The sequence below is a fragment of the Manacus candei genome, unplaced genomic scaffold, assembly GCF_025592945.1.
Source record: "Manacus candei isolate 608988 ecotype Guabito, Panama unplaced genomic scaffold, ASM2559294v1 h1tg000060l, whole genome shotgun sequence".
Lineage (NCBI taxonomy): Eukaryota > Metazoa > Chordata > Aves > Passeriformes > Pipridae > Manacus > Manacus candei.
This window is the reverse complement of record NW_026138108.1, coordinates 4,379,055-4,401,886: the sequence shown is the minus strand read 5'-3', so window position 1 is coordinate 4,401,886 and position 22,832 is coordinate 4,379,055. Positions and strand designations below refer to the sequence as shown.

General features: G+C 52.2%; 1 protein-coding gene across 5 annotated transcripts in view; it reads left to right on the top strand.

Annotated features, from left to right (window-relative positions):
* Positions 1-22,832, top strand: part of DUSP8 (dual specificity phosphatase 8) — a 46,536-nt gene that overhangs the window by 2,326 nt on the left and 21,378 nt on the right. For all 5 annotated transcript variants that reach the window (XM_051804070.1, XM_051804071.1, XM_051804072.1 and 2 more), the window contains exons 2-3: positions 12,155-12,561; positions 18,600-18,738. In XM_051804070.1, the coding sequence (XP_051660030.1) occupies positions 12,331-12,561; positions 18,600-18,738 (370 nt within the window). In that variant the 5' untranslated portion in view covers positions 12,155-12,330. The remainder of the gene's footprint in view (positions 1-12,154; positions 12,562-18,599; positions 18,739-22,832) is intronic.

Sequence of the window (22,832 nt, the reverse complement as noted above, 5' to 3'; positions counted from 1 at the left end):
TATTCTTGCAAATACTGCACCATGTTTGTCTGCAGACTGTGTTTTTGCTGGGTGCCAGGTACCTCACAGAGAAAGCCACTGAGGAGCCTGCCTTTGGAGAGCTTAAATTCACCTAATATTAAATGCAACATCACTATTACTACCAAAACACCCTTGAGGGCTGGGTAGGACTAAGCAGTGGTGCCTGTCCCATGTTGCCAAATTGGATCTTGGGACATGAGAGAAAACCAGCTTCTCTCCTGTGCAGCCCTATCCTCCCCCCAAAAAACTCCCCAAAGGTTGGAAACCCATTGTGTCTCTGGATTTCTGAAATGACTTCTCTTAGCATGAATATGAGCAAGTCCCCACTCTGTCCCTACTACCCCTTACCTCTGCACCAGCTGCTTTAAGGAATAGGGGGTGTGTTATAGTTGGTTTTCCTCTTTGGATTTGCTTCCTTGCCTTTAATCAAGGCTGTTCCTAGCAATCAGAGGTTAGTTTCTCTGGTGCACAGCTTGGCTCCTGAAGCCCTGGGCACAGGCAGGTGCAGAGCATGTTAACGCTGTCAGGAATGGAAGAAGGAAAAGGAGGTGCTCCAGCACTTGGCAGCCTTGATTTATGATGCAGGCTCATAGGACGCTGCCATCATACTGAAACAGTTCCAGCAAACCGAATCTAGTAGAGAAGGAGGTGATAAATAGAAGGAGCTTGTGGATGCTGACCGCTCTCTCCCAGAGGTTGCGCTGGGAGAGTTTGCAGGCCTTTCTCCCCTCCACCATGTGTTCAGTGGCAGTTTTAAGGGGGGAGATGGTTGCAGGCATGCCCGGGTGCTCACACTCCCCTAAGCGCAGCCCCTGGGTCTCGCCGCACTCTTTCCCTTGCTGCTATGCAGAGAAGCTCCTGCAGCCAGAGCGGCAATGCAGTCATCCTGTGGGGAAAGCTTCAATGCTCCTCTGCATCCCCATGCCCTCTGGGTTTTAAAACCTGTTTTTCAAGCTTTGCATTTCTTCTCTGAAGATACACCTGTCCCGCCTGATGCCAGTGGGAAGGAGGCACCTGACGTAATTACAGCAGGCTTGGGGAAGGGAGGTGAGTGGCCTGGGAGCATTCATCAGATAAGAAGCTAAACAAGCTCTCTGCTCAAGATTTTCTCAAGCTTACTCAGGAGATCTGGGTGTACTTTGTGTGCAGGATTATAACACAGACAGGAGAATGTGAGAGGGGGTAAAAACTGACCGTGCCAAGATGCTCTGCACTAATGGCATGAGGGGCTGCCGTCAAAGCCAGACAGTTTGTGGTGTGTTTAGTGGTAGTGCAGGTTTCCTCAGGGACAGTGGGTGGTGTAGTGCACCCTGGCAATGCGTTTGCCTGCTCACCTGATGGCGGGGGAGACCATGGCGTGTATCTCATGCCCACGGGAGAGTTGCTTTGCCCGAAGTGGGCCAGCAGCTGAGACTGTGGGGGAACATGCCAAGCTCTGGCCATGGCAGGTGCCTTGGTCACCTTGTCTCCCTTTTAGCTTGAGGTCACGGAAAGGAAAACAGGGTCTTCTTACCTCTTCCTCTTCCAAGAGATGTTTGTAGACCTTCTGCTCCAAGCCTTTGGTTTCATGCAGAGCAAGCTCATTTGGCTGTAGGATGACTTGCTCTGTCTCTCTGCTGTTTGGCTCTTTCTCTAAGGTTTTCTAGACCCAGCTGGACAGAATAATCTAGCTTGGTGTGCAGGGTGTTTCTTCCTTTGCTTTGCCCAGAGCTTCTGTAGCATTGATTTTGCTGCTCTGGACTTCCAGTTTGCCAGGGTGACAGGTGGTGCTTGTTTGCATGGTACCTTGGAAGGATCAGTGTTTCAAAAGACAGGTGCAATGGTAGCCCAGGCTGGGTTTGGAGGAGAATCTGGAGGTGCTCTCTGGAAACTGGTCCAGTACACAGAGTATCTTGGTGCAAATGGGGAGCAATAACAGGACAGAAATACAGGGACTGTGTTACATCAAGCTGAAATAAGTGTTGCATTTTGCACTGACTTAAAATAAGGGAATCCCAGCAACCTATCTGGGGCTGGAAATCCTTCTTTGATTCCCTATTTTCTTCCCACTCCTCTTATGCCTTTTTCCCTGTTGTTTCTGTGTGCAGAAAGGTTTATATCATGGTTTCCTGAGGTGTGCATTCATGACTTGTCTCCCTTGATTGTACTTTTTTTAAACTAAGCCCTCTCTTGGGGCAGAGACCTTGTATTCTTCAGGAATTTCTCCAGAGCCCTTCAGGGTCCTCTAGCAATTTGCAGAAGTGGCTCTCTATATAGCATTTCTGCATCCTGAGTTATGGGGAGCATTATTTTTGAGTCCACTGATGACTGGGAACAAGTCATTTGGTGACCAGAAGGGCAAGACAACCTGTTCTGGTGTTGATGTTACTTCTCCTTTAAGGGAGAGAGGGGTTGGACCAGATGAACTGAGATCCCTTTACACCTACATTATTGCATGACTAGTCCATAAGTACCCACTGTCTTGCTTCTCACAGGCTTTTGTAGAATACCTGTTATTAGGAAATGATGGTGAGGGGATGTGAATGAGGTGGACCACTGCTTTGATCCTGTATGGAGATTCCAGTGACAGCATGACCCTGGCATCCTCCTCTCCACCTCCTCCAGCCCTGCTAATGATGCAGTGCGTCTTTCCGGTTCGTCTCTGTCAACCCACATTACTCATCCGGCATTTGGATGCGCGGTGTGCCCGCATCCCCGGCTTTTCATCTCGCCTCTTTTCGTCTTTTTAATAGGGGATTTAGTTCTTTGAGGAGTGCTGCTGTCTAAAGCTAACACATGGTAATTCAGCTGATGCAGCAGAAGCTCTGAGAGAAATTTCAGTCTGTTAGGTGATTGCAGGTTTTTTGCATCAAGCAAGTCAAGACCTTCCCACACGTTAAATCTGTGCCTGCATAAATCACATATCTGTTGAAGTCCAGACCCTCCTGGGTAACACCAGGTGATCTTTGCTCCAGATAAAGAGGGCCCATCCATCTCTGGGGTGCACTGTTGAAAAGAAGCAACCAAGAAGTATCTACATCATCTGATTGTTTTTTCATTGCCTCTCACAACCCTCAAGCTCGCGATAGCAGCCTGGTCCTCCTTGAGCTGTAGCTTGAGTGGAGTTATTCATGCCATCTTCATCTGCCTTGGCTGGCAGCCCTGCCTGGGGAGCGGACGGACACAGCCTGAGTCTTGCTTGGCACTTGAAGCTGTTGAGTGGAGGGCTGGTGCAGAGAGGGTGCCAGCACTGCTGACTTGAGCTAGCCCATGAAAAACCATGTTAACTGCTTTGCTGCTGTCGGTGGACCTTGCAGAGATGTCCCTGGCAGCTGTACTAGCTCAGCAGGGCTGAGACCCAGAAGCCAAGCAAGCCAGGAGCTGTCCTTTACGCCTTACCTGTGACTTACCTCATGTTCAGCTCTTCTGGTGGAAAGTCAGAAGGATGCAGCAGGGCAGGAAGGTGACCCAAAGGAATGAGCCTCCAGCCAAAACTGAGCCAGGGCCCTCTGAATTGCTATGTGGGGTGGTGAAGAGACAAAATGCCTCCTGCACACTGACTACTGCAAAAAAACCCCAATGCAAATCTCTGACTGGGCAGAATCTCCCCAGACACATCCTTTTGTAAAGCGCTCTCATTGTACCATTAAAAATAGATCTCCGCGTTCTCCGCTTGCTTGCTGAATGCTGATGCCTGTTAATTCTGTGTCATCCTCGCAATCCCTTCTGCTTTGAGCTTGGCTGCCTCTTTGTCTGGCACCTGAGCAAGGTTCATTCAGCAGTACCTGATACAAAGATAAGAGTGAGCTCTGTTGGAGTCCAGCAGGACAGGTGGGAAGGTGAGGATGACTGACCTACTCTTAGCTGGGGGTCAACCAGCTAAAGGGGCAAGGCTTACTTGGTGTGATCACTCGTGCTTTCACTTACATGGTCAGAAGCAGGGCTGAGTGAGACCTGCTGTGTAGCAATGAGTTGGAGGATGCTTAAGCTCTGGGTGGATGTCATGATATATCTCGAGAGGGATTTTTGCAACTGGGATTAAAATACATATATATCATGCTTCAACATCTGCCTGGAGTTCGTGAGGGGAATATTGCTGGTTGTTTCCTCCAGCAAATGAGTTCATCTAGTTTGCCACCCACGATAGCAGTGATAATATGGATTAAGAGAGAAGACCCGTGTTACGAAATGCTGCAATACCCAGCTCTGTCAGGGGGCTAGGCGGTGGGCTTTCATACACAAACAGCTGTGGCATATGACCAGCAAGCCATGGCTCAGCGTGGTCAATGGGCATGTGCTGATCTGCCTGTCCAGGGTGGTAAGGATAGAGGAAGACCTTTAAAACACTTTGTTTGACCCCTGTGTCACCTCGGATTAGCAGAACAAAACCAGCTGGTAATGAATCACAGCGCCCAAGGGAAAAGGAGAGAGTGGGGCAGGAACATCAGCTTGGGCTTTGCCTGTCTTGTGTGTTTTTTCTAGATAAAGGTAATCCTCTGAAACTCTGAGCTGGTGCCTCCTCCTTGGGGTTGTGGTAAGAGGTGGATCCTGAGCTGACACATTCTAATTCATCCCAAACCTGTGAGCAATTTGGCTATTGTGTGTATATAGGAAATTCAGAAAGCCTTGAACCAGGCCAGAAAAGTCTTGTAAAATGTGTTTACTACCCTGAGGAATGCCTCATCCCATGGAATACCAGTGTAGCCCCTTGCATTTGTGTTGAATTCTGGATCTTCTAAGGAGAGTCGGAGTTTTGTGGGCATGGGGTGGCATAACTGTGGATATTGGTTTCTGCTGACTGGAAACCTGTGCTGGGAACTGCACCTGCACCTCAGTTTGCACTGGTTATCATCAGAAACTGCGGGAAAGCTGACAGAGGGCAACAACCTTTTACCATTTAAATATGGGGGCCTAATGGCACTGCACTGGGCAGGTGCAGTGACTGCCTCTGTGCTTGCTTCACCAGCCTCAACCTCACCTGTGACTGTCTCTGGCGCTCTGCTGAGATGGACAAGCTCATGTCAGTGGGGACTGTGCTTAAGAAGTGAAATGCTGGCCTATTTATCTGCAGCCTTGAAGAACCACAGCTTAATCCTGTTCTTTCTTTCACTTGGTGTGTAGGTGTAGCAGGAAAATAGCATGGAGGTCCTGGAGACCCTTTCTCCAAGAGACTGCAAATGCACCCAGCAGGTATTTATGGTGTTTGGTGTCCTAGGACAAGAGAGCCAGACCAGCCCTGCGGAAGTATCTGAGTGCATACCTTTCTGGGCTGGCTGCCTCTGTCTGCTCTTGTTGCAAAAGGGCAAACAAGCACCTTATCCCCAGGATAAGCCTTCTGGGCTCATGGAGTCATGCAGCAAATGATGGGGATACCAAGTGGTGGACAATGAGGGCCCTTGAAGCATCAGTAGGACTAGATTTCCCTTCTCTAACATGATATGACATGTCCTCTGTGATATGTGCCAAGCTGCTCAAAGCAGAAGGTGCATTTAGCTCTGGGATGAGAGGGTGGCCAGCTCTCAGCTTGGCAGCGTGAAAATGGAAATGGGATAGCTTTGGTATTAGAAAGCAGCATGCTTGGGAGCTCTCTCCTCAGCATGGGCAAAGGCAGTGATTAAATGACTGGCTGGTCATGGATAACCTTTGGTCTCGGCTTTTGTAGGCTTTAAAATGAAAGCTTGTGTTTATACTGAAGGGGAAAAACATATAAATCATGTTAAAAGCACAAGCCTAAGAGGAGGAGATACTGCTCTTGTCATCTAGACTCCAGCTAAATTCCTTTCCCTCCTGTCCCCGTTGGCTCTTCCTGACCAGATCTTCAGACTGACCACCATGACTGCAGTCAGAAATTTTTCTGGGAGTGGCCAGTCTGTAAATCCTTAACTGCACACAGGTTGCTTTGGTGAAAGCTGACTAGGAGGCAGTTGGATTTGCAGTCATAACCTGTCCAAAACTGCTGGCACGAGATCAGATGGTAGGAGAGGATGAGGGACCCCTTCGCTTGGGTTTAACTGCAACCAGAAGAGCCAGCCTGCCTTGTGGGGTGAGGGGTGCGTGGGAAAGACTCCCTTGCAGCTTGGTATGACTTGTCCCCTTTCCTTTCATCCCTGTGTTCCTGTCTGTGGTTCAAGTGTGAGCAGCCCCATACCGCCAGCCGCATACCCGAGGCTGACCACCCCCATGCCAGCACTGCCACGTGCCTCCTTGCCACATCCCTCCTCTGGTGTGAATGCAACATCTGGCACTTTGCTGAAGGACGTCCTGGCCCTACAGCCACGTCCTCTGGTGGGAAACACTTTCTGGACCATGGCATGCAGGTGCAGAGGGCAATGGGAGATGCAGGGAGACAAGTGGGTGCTGTTTGGGTGCATGCAGCTCCTTGCAGGGCTCCCTCACATGCTGCTTCCAGCCTACGGGAATTGAAGGGAGACTGCGGCATAGAAAGGAGGAGCAGAAAGAAAAAGAATTAAAAAAATAATGAGATCAGCAAGCCTGAAACCCTGGCAAAGGTGCAGTGGCTGCCTCACAGTGATGTGCTGTGGGACAATGGGAAGGCTGCCCTTTCCCCCCTTCCCAAAATGCTCCCTCCACGGAGGGGCAAGCACAGGGGCTCTTGTCCCAGAGGGAGGATGCCTGCCTTGTGCAGGGAGCCGAGATGGGGTTGTAAGATCAGTGTGGATGAGGCTGTGGGGCAGTCCTCTGTCTACCTGGTGAGTGTCAGGGGTTCAGGCAGGGCAGCAGACCTTAACTTTGCTTAACTGCAACCAGAAAAGCCACTGCCATCTCCCCTACATCTTAATACTGCTGGGTCTCAGGGGATGTCGTTCCTCCCCATCCTTGAGATTCACCAGGAAAAGGTGAACAAGCAAGCTTTGTGTCGGAGTTAGCGTATGTGGTTAGCGGTGTTTCCCAGCCTTATTTTAAGGAGCAAAGGAAAAAGCCCCACTCCATTTTTCCATCGTCAAGCAGAGAAATCTTTTGTGCTGCCTCTTAAAGGGACCTTGAATAGCTGCTAAGGAATCGTCAGCAGTTACATCACCTCCAAAGCAGCTACTGCAGGCACCTGACAATTTCGTCCCACTGTTACTCTGGGGCATCATTAGTGCTCCAAATCCCTCCCCCTTGGAGAAAGCCTGCATGGCTCACTGAGAGGGAGAAGCCACTGTGCAGTTTATGATGCTGTGAGTGGCAGAAGACGATCAGGAAGATGGGCTGAGGCTCCCTGAAGATGAGGTAGAGCAGGGGACACATCGTGGTTTCCTAACCCCATCCCGTTGGCGACGCTGGGTTCACCAGCCCGTGCCGAACCCGAGCATCTTTCTGGGAGAGAGCTGAAGGCACTGCAGTAGCATCGCCTCGGGCCGGAGAGCTGCCGTTGCCTGGCAGCTGCAGGTTTCCAGGGAAACCAGAGGTGCTAACTTGTTAATGAGCCCCACGTCCCTGATTGCTGCTGCAAAATAATAATAATTAGTAATGGGCCTGTGATTTAGGAATCCCTCAAACAGTGTGAGCCTGCCAAGGGGAGTTTGCGAAGTACCAAAGCACTTGAAAGAAATGAGGGGATAGGGAAGAAAGAAGGGTGTGGGGATTGGAAAAAGTGACATGTTTTACATCTTAGTAAGTGTCTGGAGAGCTGGGGTTGGGTGGGGTCCTGCCAGTGTCCCAGCAGTAAGCCTGGGGCTGGTGGCAGACCTGACCTGGATGCATGAAGAAGCCCTGGCCAGGCAGCATCTCACTGCAGGGCTCAGAAGGCACAAATATTTCCCCAGATGGACTGCAGGGGGAAAAGCCAGATCACTTAGCTCACTGCCACTGGGTCCTGGTGGAGATGGCAGTTCTTCGGGAATCACTGTTTTTAGATTACTGGGGACAAATGAGCAGGTGTTTCCTGAGGTGCTTATCCCTTGGTAAACTCAAGATGGAGGTACCACCAGAAGAGTGTGCTCCTGGAATGACCATCACAGAGAGTGTGCTGTAGATCCAGTCTCACATGATGGAAATGTGTTTGTGCAGTCAGAGCTGCTTCCCACAGCAGAGCTGTCCTGCCTGGGACAGTGAGGGGAGCATCTCCTCAGCTGGACTGCATGGGGAGGGTAGAGATCTCCAGGGCACAACTGCTAGCTTGGTGCAAGAAATGGGCATGCTGGTTAGTGAGGTTTGTGGTTGATGCAGAGACCTGCTGCTCTTCCAACTGATGTCTCCAGTAAAACAGAAACCAAATCTGTGCCCTTCCCTTCTCAGCTGGGGGCCTTGTGCAAGACGAGAAATTGAGGAAAGTCACCTCCACTTGGTGATCTGTGTTGGGCCGACACAGGGAAGAGTTCCTGTGGCCTGGCGTGCCACATGGATAGACTCAGGCTGAGGTGTGTTTCAGGTTTTCTTGCTCTCTTGCCTGGCCTGCCCAGAAGATGGTCACAGCCAGGTTGAACGTTTGCCCTTGGCCTGGCTTGCTGTGTGTATCTCTGTCACACTCATGACTCGTGCCCAGCACCCCTCACCTGACATGCACATTTGTGGAGGGGACACCAGGGACAGAGTCCCTGTGAGTGGGCAGTTGGCCCACTTGTGCTAAGCTCTGCAGGTCTTTCTGTCCCTCGGCTGCAGTGTGGCCTCTCCTGCTGGCTGTCCCCATTCAGCTAAGCTGTGTGCCCATCTCCTCATTACAGGCACTCCGGGAGAGGTGGGATTAAAGGATTAAGGGAGTGTTCTTCAGGAACACTCAAAAAGATTAAGATGGCTTTAATAAACTGATAAGTGAGGACACACAGCTATGTTTTTGAAACCCTAATTTAGGTTCCAGGTTAACCTTTTCCCCTGGTCTCCTCTCACTATGGTGAGAAGATCTCTTACTTTAGCAGTGCTCCATGTAGTACCTCTTCCTTCAGTTTTCCTTCTGAGCCATCTGAGCAGAAGCATAAAGAGATCTTTCCTCCTTCTCTGGTAGTCTTCCCAGGCAGGGCAATGTTACAGCTCATCTGAGAGACCATCTCACATACAGCCTGCAAGGTACTGTGAAGGTCTCAAAGCCTCTGCTGGTACCTGGAGTACCTCTTAGCTGGGAATGAACTCACCACCCCTCAGTCTGGCTTCAAAATGTCCCATGGTTGCTGCCAGAGAAGTTGCTTGTCTGCCTTTGACCTGGCTGAACATACACAGAGAAGTCTTGGTTCTAACGCCAAGGTTACAGCTCCCTATGACTGCACTCAGTTGGCCAACTCTGTCCTCTGTAAAGGCTCCTGAAAGGAGAGGCAGAACGGACTATCCTTGCCCTTCCTTCCCCCCTCTCTCTTGGATGGAGCTGGGAGTGGAACCTGTTTGACGTGTCACACATGTCTGCCACTAGATCCACCTGGGCATGCTGGAGTGGTTGTTCTGTACGAGAGGGGCTATTGGCTGACCTGGGAAACCTTGTCTGTCTTCTCCAATCTCTTCCACCCGGGCTTCTGGTCATCTGCCAGAACTTCATGCAGGCCTTTTCTGCTTGGACTTCTCTCAGAGTGGTAAAGCAATCAGGATCTGTTCTCTTTCCCAGACCCCTCTGTTTGCATCTGAGACCCCCAAAGTTTACCCATTTCTCATTGTCTGGAGATCGGATATCGTGTTATCTCCAGAGGAACTGTGCAATGTTGGCTCACTCCTTCTTCCCACTTGAGTCCTTCACTCTCATCCCTCTGCCACAGTATTATCGCAGTCTTTTTTGTCAGTCGACTCTTTCTATTCCCTTTTTATTTCTTGGATGTAATTGTAAGAGCCAAAAGGAATTCACAGCCTGGTGTCCTGATTGGGAAGGGAGGCAGAAAGTGATTTGGAGAGTGGGGTGTGAAAGGAAGACGAAGGGGAAAAGCTGGCTAATTTGCATCCTTTCTGAGTGCCCTGGCTCTATAGCCAAGGTACAGCAGGGGGTCTTCTGGCAAGGCGGTAGCGACGTAATGAGGTGTGTCATATCCCAGCAGGAGCCAGCCTCGCTCCCCCTCAGACCCCCTAATTAGAACTGTTTCAATTTTTAAGCCCCCTGAGGAGTTCTGGGGGGAGCAGGGTTCTTGCCGTGGGGGGACTGCCCGGCGCCCACTGAGGGGGCAGCTCTAATTGGAGTCGCCACGAGGAGCCGCAGAACGATACGTGGGGCCAGTGACAGCAATGCCATAGTGCTGCAGGGTTGCCAAAATGCTTTGTGCCAGGAGGGGCCATCACTAATGCAGCTTTTAGGGGATTTTTTCCCTCCCATAATTTGTATTAACACATTGGCAGAGGCAGCAGGGGTGTGAGACAAAGGGCAGAAAAGCATTGCACGTCCTAGCGTGGCTTTGTACTGGGAGCTTGGATCCTTAGGCTGAAGCCTGGGACATCTACTGCTACTTTGGGAGGCAGACCTGGTAGCGCAGGGAAGTTTGGGCTTTTAATGCTGTCATGAGCCAGAGCAAATGCTGAAATCTGCATCCTCATGTTCTGTGGCTTTCCATCCTTTTTCTACAAGCTGGCTATGTCCTCCAGGTTTGGTGACTGGTAACTGAGGTCCCTGTCATGTCACCCAGTAGTGTGTCCAACTCAAGCATCTGGTTTGTGTCTTGAGCTACCATTGCAGTAGGTGCCTACACTACAGAGGCTTCAGCTGTAGGAGCTAACTTCTGGCTTACTTGGATCAGGGTGACTCATAAGCCTCCTCTAGTCTATGGACCAAATCCTGATCTTGCAGAAGTCAATGAAAGTCTTTACGCTGGCCTTTTCAGGCACGTTATTCATAGTCCTCCTAATTCAGATGCATTAAAGCTTCCACGAAACAGCTTGTGGGTTCTCTCTAAAACACCGTCTGGCAGGAACAAGAGGAGCCTGGTAGTAACCCAGGCTTATTTTCTGAATGACTGCAGCGGCATTAAAACCTAATACCATTAAAACATGCCTGCAATGACGTGTTCCATTAAAATCTAAGAAGACACTTTGAGCTGAATGCTCCCCAGCGTGCCTATTGCTCTTGCAGACCCCGTGGGGTCCTTCCCCATGGAGGAAGCTTGTTCTTCTGATAGCAGTTCAGAGAGCACCAGACTCGACCCCCTCTCAGCTCCTAAGATGGAAACACAGTGTATTTGTATACAGGATCCCCCCATATATGAACCCCCTTTCTAAGTCTGCACAAGTTAGATGCTGCAAAGCAGTAGGCTCTTTGGGGCCATCTCAGTCTGAGTATAGCTTCCCAGGCCCTCTGTCCTAATGCCTCGGCTGTTCCTTGAAGACGGGAGTAAAGGTCAACTTGACTTCTTGTCTTCCAAGAGAGGTCATCTTCTCTTGACTTGCCAGGAGGCAAGCTGGCAAAGATACCCATGAGCAGGCTCTGATAAACAGGCAGGTGAAATCCAGTGTGAAGTGATGGACATGAGTGAGCAAACCTGATTTGGTGATGTGTCTGATGGGCCCTGAACTGGCTTTTATCATGCAGCAGCAGAACCTTAGAGCTGAGCTAAGCTGCTTCTGTGAAACCATTAGCTCTGTGCTTGGCAGAGGTCAGAAAAAGCAAATTGAGTGCAAGGAGCCATTGGGCTGGGAACAGGGAAAGGAGGTGACATCTTACCCCGTGCAGGTCCCTAGTGTGCCTGCCTCTCAAACATGGCATGGGGTGGCTGGCCAGGGTGGCAAAGGATATCTGTGCAAGAGGCAGCTCTGTAGATGCTTTGACCTGCAAGGCTCCTAAATGAGGTCTAGATGTGGTAAGAACTGTGGGGAAGGTGATTAGGAAGCAGGCATATGTGGCCTTTTCTGGTGCAAGTAGTAAGGGTCACCCAGAGGAGCCATCAGTTAGCAGATTTAGAGCAAACCAGGGGAAGGACTTCTTCAGTGTAGCTGACAAACTATTCTACTCCCTGCCCCTGGCCACTGTGCCTGTTAAATTAAAAGCCGACATGGCCTCAAAAAGCAATTAGACAAATTCATGGAAGAAAGTTCCACTGAGGGCTATTAAATACAAAGAGAAAACCTTTGGTTTGGGCAGCTCTGGAGCCACAGATGCCCTCAGGCTGGGAGAACATATTTAGAAAGTGTGGATTGTTACACTCTTAGGCTCTTCTGAAGACATCTTCAGAAGGCCAAGCCCTTGGGGACTTGGCCCAAGGTAAATGTCATCCTGCCCAGCTGACCAGTTGTCATCTCCTTCTTCTCTTTCCAGGTTCAGCACAATGAGTTGGCACTCTGCGTGTTAACAGTGTGGGGACACTAGGACAGGAGCTGCCCTGCTCATCCTTTACCCCTTGCTCATTCCCCTTTGGGGAGACGGGTGCTGGCGTCCCTGCCCTGCCCTCCCACCCCTTGCCCCCCACTTGCCATAGAGGGGACAGGCCCGTTATGGCTGGGGACAGGCTCCCACGCAAGGTGATGGACCCCAAGAAGCTGGCCAGCCTCCTGAGGAACGGAGCGGAGGGCACCCTGGTCATCGACAGCCGCTCCTTCGTGGAGTACAACTCCTGGCACGTCCTCAGCTCCGTCAACATCTGCTGCTCCAAGCTCGTTAAGAGGAGGCTCCAGCAGGACAAGGTCTCCATCACGGAGCTCATCCAGCCTGCCTCCAAGATGAAGGTAAAGGATCTGACCCTCACCTTTCCTAGTGGATGCTCACATCCTCTTCCATGGTGGCCTTCAGGCTGGCCTAAGGGCCACCTGATACATGCATCCTCCTCCTCCTCCATCCCTTGACCCCAGTATCTGCCACCATCTCTGTGACACCCTTTGGAGAGCTGGAGCATGAGCTCATGTGGCCACAGGGCTGTCCTCAGGGACCTGTTGGTTGCCTCTGCCCCACTGACGTGGCTCCCTGCTCCAGGACAAGCAAGTCTAACAGGTATATCGGCCTTAGGACTTGTCTTATGCCAGCAAACAACCCCCTAAAGCCTTCCCAGAGCTGTAAGCTTAATCCCCTGCTAAAAACTCTTCCCCTCCCCTCTGTCATCTCTAACTCCATTCAGGGACATGTAATCCTCCTCCCCTGTGACGCCAGAAGCTCTTATCCAGTGTCATGGCATATTATCTCTCCCAGGCTCCTCTCTCTATCGCTCCTGGCTAAATAATAGAGGTGGCTCTAAGCCACGGAGCTGGGCTGGAGTCCCGACCAGAACAGTGCCGGGTCCCCCTAGGGTGCCATGGGCTGGGCCCTGCTCTGCACTGAGGTGCTGCCGGAGGGCTGCGCCGCTGGGTGCCGAGATGCTGCTGGAGAGCTGCGGCGGTGGGTACCGCGCTGGCTGCGGGACGAGCTGGAGGGTGGTTCACCATCCAAAGGGTGGTTTACCATCGCAGCCCGCCCTCCTGCCGGTTCGCTCTTACCGTTCCCCCCCTCCTGCCTTGTAATTTTATGGCAAAGCGAGGGTAATTCAGGCGATTAATCAAATGCCCGGCCCAGCTGGAGCCATCTGCGTCGTGTCCCCCCCCCCGCCACCCCGAGAAGCCACCGCTGCCCGCATTGGCTGCCGGTGACATCACCCCTTCGGGATCAAGGGGACTGGCAGCGCGGGGGGGCCAGCCTCGCGCCAATCTGCTTCGGTGATGCTCTGGGCTGGGCGATTTGGAGGGGATTGCAGAGACTGATTCCTGAACGGCTTTAGCTGCTCTTAAATCCCCGGGAGAATAAAGCAGAATAATCAGTTTTTCGCCAGCTCTGAGGAGAGCGGTGCGGCCGCCCTCCTCCCGGCGAGGGTCACCTCTGCAGTGGCCGCCGTCACGTGGAGCGGCAGCAGCAGCGGCAGCAAAAGCGATGCGCAAGGGGGAGGAAGAAGAGGAGGAGGATGATAGGGAAGGGGGAAGCATGGAAGAGTTAACATCAACTGATGCCATCCGCAGCTTTCCAGCTGCAGAGGAGCAGTGGCTCCCAAAGGAGCTGGCTGGTCCTTCCTGGCATTCCCTGCTCTGTCCCCATGGAAGGAGCATGGAAGGATCACCTCCTTCTGCTCCTGGATCATAATGGTTCACGTACTGGCTCGGGACATGATTATAATCAGGGATGACAGGGAGACAGAGGAGAGGCGATGCCACCGTTTTCAATTCATGGGTTTTTCCTTTTTTCCTTTCTTTTCGATACGGCTTAAATCCCTCCTGGCACATCCACGGGAGGAGGCAGAGTGTGCCACTCTGCACAGCCCCTGCCATGCTCACCGCTTGCATGTTGGCTCTCCCAGCACACGCAGCACAGGAATTAATTAAGCTTCAGGACACCCTTGAGAGGTTAAGCCACTTGTCCTGGGAAGCTGGAGAGGAGAACCACGGTGGGAGGGGATCATTTTGTATTCTCATCTGGCATAAAGCAGGAGTGGTAGCTGTGACTCGGGGTATCCAAGCCTTTATGTGCATGCATTTGTGTGTTTGCATGAACTTCTCTTCCCATTTCAGCCACTGGGGTCATGGTTTTGGGACCCACAGAAATCAATATGGTCTGCTGCTTCGACGTGCACAGACCCTCCTCAGAAGGGGCCGCTGAAAGCTGGTTTAGACCTCCAATACCTTGTGTCATTTCCCTGCCTCCACTGCCATCGCTGGCCAACACCCCCCAGCCCTGCTCTGCCCCGGGCTCCGCGCACCGGGGCTAGTGGGGGCAGTGGGCCGAAGCGGGGGGGCCGACGGGGGCGGGCGGGGGGCACAGCCTGCGTTGGGAGCAGATGGCAGGAAGGGTGACATCAGTGGCGCGATTGTCCGGCCCCATTATTCCTCCTGACGGGCCTCCCGCCCTCCTCCTGTTTCCTGCTCCCGGCCGGCCGGGGCTGCCGAGACAAAGGCGGCTGGCAGCGACGCGGAGCTGCCCGGGCAGCCAAAGGGCAGCCCCGAGCCCTAGCCTTGTCCCACTCCTCCTCTCCTGCCCTGGGCAAAGAGAGTTGAACCTGCACATCCTGCCTCGGTGTTTCTCAGGGTGGTGATGACCTTTTAGGGAAGGAGGCAGGGGCAAAGCATTTGGGCAAACCCCACTGCCAACTCAGCTGCTCCCGCCTGCGTGCTGGCAGGGGGGATGAGAGCATTTGTCTAATCTGCTTTTCCCAGGACTTACTCTCCTCTTTTCTTTATTGCTGCTAAGGAAGGGTACCATTAACAATGCTTCTGGGGGCTGCAGTTTGGGGTGATGCTGTGGGATAACAGCAGCTCCTGGCTTTTTTGGTGCAAGGAAAGGAAAGGACCATTTGGGAGGAAAGAAGAAATGGAGACATTAAAAAGCCCTTTCTTTATTTTAATTAAATGTGCCTGTGATACTACAATTAAGGCAGCTATAGCTGCCATAGCTGAGCTACTGCTCCTCGAGCTCCTGGTGTGGACCATCTTCCCATGGTGCTTGAGCTGGCAAATACTGCAGCAGCAATTCATCTCCCAGTTAGCAGTAGTTTCCCTCCACACAAAAATGGTACCAACATACTGCTCTGGTTGTTTTTTAACCCTTCTCCCAATACTGACAATAATAAACTCTCACAATAATAAATTCCAATAACAACTGGAATCATTCGACTCCTCGGTGCAGTTTGGAGAGTGGAGGTTATAGAAAAATTCCCACTTGGGGTTTTCACTAGCATTTCTGTAGGGAAATGTTGAAAATTTTCCTTCTTCAAGATCCCCCTGGAAAGTCCACTTCTAGACGGTTTCTCACTTCCTGAAATGGAGCTATCTCCAGAGCAGCTATAGCCTCAGTTTGAGGCAAGACGTGGGTCTCTTCGGGCGATGGGAATATTGATTTATTTGCATTAGGAGCATGGCTCTGCAAGCAGCTGTTTTGCTTGAGGGAAAGCCGGGGCTTATTTTCGAGCTGTGTGCCTGGCTGCTCTTTATGTTGATGGAAGCCCTGTTATTTCAGTGGGGTGATTCACTGTGTTTTGAAACAATATGTGGCTGAGATGTCAGTAGTAATTGGGATAATAATAATAGCTGGCTCTTATCTTAACCTGGATCACCTGTAGAGCATCATTATCCCTGCTTGGCAGCCAGGGAGAGGCGAAGCAGGGACCTGGGCTGTGTTGAAGCACCCAGTGCCGGGGACTAATGTCCATAGGGAAGTTACCTTTGGACAGAGCTGGAGAGGGTAATGGGGAGCACAAAGACAATGAATGGATGATCTCAGCCGGGGTTTGGTTGGAGTTGTTGGCTGGGTGGTCCCTGCTCCAGGCTGGCCATGTGCCTCTGGCTGAGATGTTAGCAGGGAGGAGGTTTGTCCCTGGGGAGCTGCTCTGGGGCACCTCCAGCAGTGGAGTGGGCCAGCAACTTTTCAAAGGCAGGCATGAGTTTGCAAGTCCCACTCAATATCTACTTGGAGCCAAAAGACTTGCTGCATCTTGGCCCCACTGTCCCTTGCTGGCTGGATGTGGGGACCTTGCCTGGAGGGTGATGCCTGAGGTTGGGTTACTTCAGCAGTCTTGGGATTACGGCAACCCCTTGGGAGAGCTCCCACCATGGAGGTGCTGCTCCTCAGAAGGATGCTCTGTTGTCAGCTTTGCCCCTGCCCTATGTCAACACCTGGCAGAGGCAGGAATCTAGCACAGAGTATCTCTTCAGCTCCTCTTCTGGCCCTGTTAGTTTTTAACCTCCCTACATTTAAGACCAGAGATGGGGTATATCAGGAGAGCATGAGACTAATAGAAGACCCATGGACCTGATTAAACATCTTTGTCCATTTCTCTTTGTGATGAGGAGCCAGGATACCAGTGCAGGCTCCTTGTGTGCTCGTCAGGACCATCCTACTGACATCCTTGTCCCAGCAAGCCACATATTTATTTTGCAGCCAGGCCATGCGAGGCCAGCACTTGTTTGGCATTTACATTGAGTGAAACCTTATAACTTTAATAAGATGTAAACCGTGTCACACATCTCTGCCGTCGCTCAGCAACCCTGTAGTAATGGCCCAAACAAAGCCTCCCCGTGTGGAGGGAACACTAAATCCTATTGTGGAATAACTCTGCTCGGCCAGAGCTGGTATCTCTCCTGTAGCCGCCTCAGCCTGGACTGTGCAGCCAGGATAAGCCCCTGCCCCACCACAGATCAGTCCCTGCCTCACCATGCTTTTCAGGAAGATGTTTGTGCTGGCATGGGGCTTCAGGCTGGGAACTGCGTCTTTGGGATGCATTAGGAGGACTTGAAGAGATAGCGGCCCTCTTAAGGATTGATGGGCTCCCAGCTCCAAACAGGCTTGTCAATCACCATGTGTTCCTCCAGCTGTGCTTGAGATGACCTCCCACAAAAGTGCTGATTCAGGGATGGCTAAGGAAAAGATGCTGGAGTACATCCTCATCTGACTTATCCCGGGTGGCTTCAGTCACTTTTCAGTGTCTTATTTTAAAATTCCTGTGTCTTTTTCTCTTTCCTCTCATCCTGCCTTTTGATCCCTCCTGTCATCCTGCTGGGGACAGTTTTTCTCTCCAGTGCCTGGTGCCAGGCTGGGGACAGGTGGGTCCTTTGAGCCCCCTCCCTTCCCAGTGCTGAGCAGAGCGTGGTGCCCCGATGGGGATTTCTGTTGGTGCGGGGCAGTCCTTCTGCTGCGGTGCAGAGATGTGATGAGCTCAGCTAAATCAGTGCGCCCTGCAGGTTTATTTGGATGGTGCTCACGTTGCCGAGCAGGGAAGCACCTGCAGGAGGGTGTGAAAGCAGCATTAATAGCAACAGCAACCCTGAGTGAATCTGCTCTGGTGGTAAGATAGGGCTAGGCAGTGAGGGCTAGGCAGTGAGACAGCAAAAGGAGACAGGCGTATGTGAGTGGTAGCTTGTTCAAGAGGTCTTTTGAAGAGATTTTGGAGAGGGCTGGGCAGGGGGTGGGCAATGGGCAGCTCCAACACTAGCTGGAGAAGAGAGCAGCTTGCAGGCACATTCCTTCCTTCCCTGCCTGCCACTGCCTACCCCTCCTCCCAAGACGTGATGAATGTGTCTTACCCCGCCGGCTGGGAGGGCAGGTGCTCTCAAGCCAGGCGCATGCCATGCACCCAGCTACTCAGCAGATGTGCTGAGCCGTGCCTCTGTGAGGACTTTTATCTTCTTTTAATGCTCCCTGAACATTCACCAAATGAAAGAAGATATTTGCCCTCTTTCAGCCCTTAGGGGTGATCTGCAGGTTTGGAGTGAGCTTCCAGAGTGGTAATGCCTACAGAGGTGTTACTGTGCTGGGCATGGTGTCTCCAGCCTGAGTCCTGAGGAGCTGTTGTTCCAGTTGTACTGATTCCAGCCGCAGCACAAGGGCTGCGCTGGGAGCACCCCTGCCTGCAGAACCACTCCCCTCTGACACCAGCCAGGCTGCAGAGGAGTATCTGAGGGCAAAGGTTGGCTGGGGAGGAGGTGGTGAAAGAAGTTGCATCAATTTCTAGGATGCAGTAAGTAACAGCTAACTGAGGGTGGGCAATGGGGAGGAGTGACCCTATTTTGGGTAAGATGCTCAAAAGTGCTTGCAGTTGGTGGGGCTGCTCCAATGGACATCTGTGCTGACACACTCCTTTGTAGCTGTGGATTAGAGTCCCAGGCTGGCTGGTGAGCAAATGGAGATGGTGTGGAGCTGGAGTTTTCTGCTTGTGCAACCACTAAATTTATCATCGCTTCCCATGGTGGTGTGGACAGCACCATCCTCAGTGCTCAGCCTGTTTCTCTGATCCCTGTTTTTCACTGCTCCCCTGCAGGTGGAGGCAGAAGAGCACCAGGACGTGGTGGTCTATGACCAGAGCACGCGGGACGTGACCGGCTTGGCCGCCGACAGCTTCCTCTCCATCCTCCTGGGCAAGTTGGACAGCTGTTTCCACAGTGTCTCCATCCTCACAGGTAGGAGCCCTGGATTACGGCTTCATCTGACACTCGTGCCCTTAGCCTGGAGCTACAGAGCTGTGGCTGTTCACGTCAATGTACACCTGCTTTCCTGGCCACCAGCTGCTGTGGTGGAGGAAGGCAGCCCTGTGTGCAGACTGAGGAGGCTCGACACACGTTGGCATCACTGGGTCCTCCCCATGCCTTCGTTCCTTGCACTGTCCATCTCCCCTCCACTGCACCCACCGGCCAGGGTGAATGAAAGAGGAGGGTATGGTGGAGTTGTGGTGGCATGGATCCAGCCATCCGAAAGCTGCCCTTTGTTCTCCCATCCCTGGGTTGCTTCATCCCTGGTAAATGTTCCAAGGACCCGACCCCATTCAAGCACTTTGTTCCCTCTTGTTGCTGTCAAAAGGAGGGCAGGAGGAGAAATCCATGTGTGTGTGGTGGGAAGAAGGGGAAGGAGGAGAGGGGCAGAGGGTCATCACTGAGTGAGTCAGGGTCTGCTGAAGATGATGCTCTCCAGGCACAAGTGTGCAGGCAGGAGGAGGCACGTGCTGCCCTAATTACAGCCCTTCTGCAGTGCAAAATGTGAGGCAGGCGACTGATGAATGAAAAGGTCTGACCCATCAGAGAGGAGGAGAGAGAGGCAGCAAACTGCCTAAGGGAGAGCTAAAGCTGTCTTTAATTCCCCATGTCTGGGACAGTTGGATGTCTGCCTGGTTGGCTGCCTACCTCTGAGCTTTCTACCCATGGAGGGGTGGGCAGGCACTGCCCCTTGCAGCCCCTCAGTCCCACTGAGCTCAACCAGGTTCCTAAACAATAGCAAAAACACAGAGATGGGAATCATCTCTGTCCCTTAAGCCTGTCCTCGTCCTGTGGCAACTGGGTACTGCTTTGGGACTCACAGTCCAGCAGGGTAACAGACCCTGGGAAGGGGTAGTTGTGATGGGGAAGGTAGCACAAACAACGGGCATTCAGGGAGCCTTGCCCATGCAAGGCAGGGGTAAGTGCTGATGAATTAGAGTAGCTGCATTGTGATGGGGAGAACAGAGCAGAGAAACAGCGGGAATAAACCCACTGGTTCAAGGCTTTCAAAAGAAGGCAGGGACTACATGAAATCACATTAAAGCTAATTAATGTGGCCTGGGTTGCAGGAGCTCAGCTGAGGTCAGTGCTGGAGGATGCTGCCATGAGCTTGCTATGGCAGCCTGGCAGCCCCTGGCCTGCCCCAGCAGCCGTGCCTGTGGTTTCAAGGTCATTGTGGCATAAACAAGGGCACAGCTTGGTGCATGGTGCAGGAGAAGGAAAAGGTCGATTTGGTTGCGTCTGGGAAGGAACATGCTTAGTCATGGGGATGGGTCAGGGAACGGCTTTGGCGGCATGACCTTGGCACCCGTAACCCACTGCCATCTTCCCAGGGCTGGGCAGCGGGCCATGCTGTACGGTGGCTGCAAACCCCCACCCCAAGTCCTCCTGGAGCCAGAACAGGGATGGGTGAGGTGGCCCTGAAAGCCCCAGAGACTGTTTCTGCCTGGTGGGACCTTTGAAGTACCAGTGCACCCCAGCCACATGCCCAGCATACCCTGTGCTGGGTGAGCACTGGCAGCATGCCACCCCCTCGGCCATCAGCATCACCACCACCAAACTCCCTGCTAGCAAACTGCTGCTCCCTGCTTGGGAACACGCATCCTCCATCCTCAGGGTGGCCACTTCCATTGCGCTGGGCTGCAGGAGCCCAGACCCCCAAGCAGGAGTGTGGCTGTGCTAGGCACCAAGCAAAGCTCAAACCTCCCAAATTAAAAGCGCCGCAGGGCCACCACCTCATGTGGAACGCGGGCCACCAGCAGGTGGAAAAAACTGGAACTGAAATGTAGAACACTGGGTCATGGCGGTGGTGCTTTACATGGAAATCCTGACTAGAAGTGGCTGCGCAGAGCTCCGGGGGAGGCTGGGCGCACTTGCCGACAGGCACAGCTTCCTCCTGCCTGCAGTGTGGGCAGCAACGGGCTGTTTTAGAGGCAGCTCTGGAGGGCTTGGGAAGTCTGGGGCAGGATGTGTGTGGGGGTGCCTGGTTCTGCCCCTTTGCCCTGGTGAGGTTTAACCCCTTGGTCTGTCCACTCTGGGCTCAAGCACCTTGTCCTGCCCCAACCCATTCCATGCCTCTAGCTGGGGGTGGCTTGTGACCCCAGCAGGTTGGCAAGAGCTGCTGAAATCTCAGCCTGTCCCTCAGTGGATGCCATCACCTCAGGGAACCCTGTCCTGAGGGTCCCCAATTCAGCATGGCAGCCCTGCACAGCCCCTCTGTGCTCCCCAACTCTCAGCCCCAGCAGATGCCAGAGTCCATCCAGCCTCCATGTCCCCACCTCATGTAAACACCACCCTTGGCCTTTCTTGCTCACCTCTAGACCAGCGACCTTCTGACCCTTGAAGCAGCTGATGGAGGATGATGGGTGAGGACAGGGGAGCTGGGGGTGGCAGGACTGGTGCCAGGGACTCCTTAAGGGTTAACAGCCCAGAGCAGTGATTCCAGCGGCTGGGAAGGAAGAATCTGAGTCAATTATTCCCAGTCTTGGAAATCATCAGCTTCTCTTCTTTTTTCCCTTTTTTTTTTTTTAATTGTGTAAGTATAAATAGTGCTGCTTGCTGCCCTCCATCCGTGGGAGCAGAAAGACTGTTGATTTATATGGTTTTCCTGACATCACATGAAGTGGTGGAAAACTGAATGGAGCCAACATTTTTCCTGCATTACGTAATGCCCCCTCCCTCCCAGCCCAGCTCTGCTATTCCTGCAGGAGCCTGACTGTTCTTTAACCTTTGTTTACTTCAGCACAAACCCTTGCTTTTTTTGCCTTTTTTTTTTTGCTATTTTTTCTTTTTTTTTTTTTTTCCTTTTTTTTTAACTTTGCTTTTTTCCTCCCCCCTTTCTTCTTCCCCTTTGCAATCTCCTGCTTGGTTTTTATTAACAGCCATTATCTGCTTATGAAGCAGCAGCAGCAGTCTGGCTCCATTGCTCCCTGATAGCTCCCGCATGCCGGCTCTTGTATGGGAGCCTGGCCAGATCCGTGCAGTGGTGCTGAGCTGCTGGGTGCTGAGCTTCACCAGCTCCTCTCCATTTGTCCAGCTGCAGTGGGCACTGTGGAGATTTTCTTTTACTCCTGTTCTGTGCCTAAAAGCAACAGCTGAGGGCTTGGGATGCTCATCCAGATGATGCTCAGGCACCCATCCTGTCCCTACTTCTGGTCCTTCGGCTGAGCGCTGGGCTCTGCTCTCCTGCATTTGAAGCCATGTTCCACATCGATTAGAAACCAGGGTGGAAGTGTGACCAGTGGCAGTGGTCCCCACAGCCTAGGCTGCTGGGGTTGGGACCCCCCTTGCACGACAGAGACTCTTTTCACTGTGGTTCCGTGTGCTGGGGGAGCTTTACCATTGCAATATCGTGCTCCGACCTGAAACAGGCCCCTCAATTGCTTTCTGAACTCGAGTCATGAGCTTTTCATCTGGCTCGGGAGTGTGTGTGAGATCATCTTCAGTGCCCCCCTCCCCCCGCTTTTGTACCAATTCTTCAAGGAATGTTTAAATTTTCCAGTCCTGTTCTTTCTAAATTTGGAGCGTCTGTTTACTCCCAGGATTCGGAAAGAATGTAACAATATCATCAGCGACAAATCCCTCCCAGCCCTCCGCTCGCCATCCTCCTCCTCAGCGAGCGGGCTGGCCTCGGCAGCGCTGGCCATGACCCAGGTCCTTTCTAGCCCAGCGGTGCCATGGCCATCAGGCATGGCTGGAGAGAATTGTAGTTGCATGGCAGCAGTGATCTGGAGGGGGCTGAAATTTGGGAGATTTTGGGGGAATCGACGTAAGACAGGTGACTTCAGTGAAATTTGGGGGATTTTGGGGGAATCTACCTAAGACAGGTGACTTCAGAGCAGGCAAAATGAAGTAGTGAAAAAGAAAAGGGGATTTCCATTGCAGGAGCTGACTTGGGCTGCCCAGGCATGAGTGGGTTCAGCACTGAAGCACTGGCTGGAATTATTTTAGAAACAGGGACTCAGGGACAGATGATTTTAATTTAAAAAAAAAAAAAAAGATGAATGAAAAAAGTCAAGCTCGGC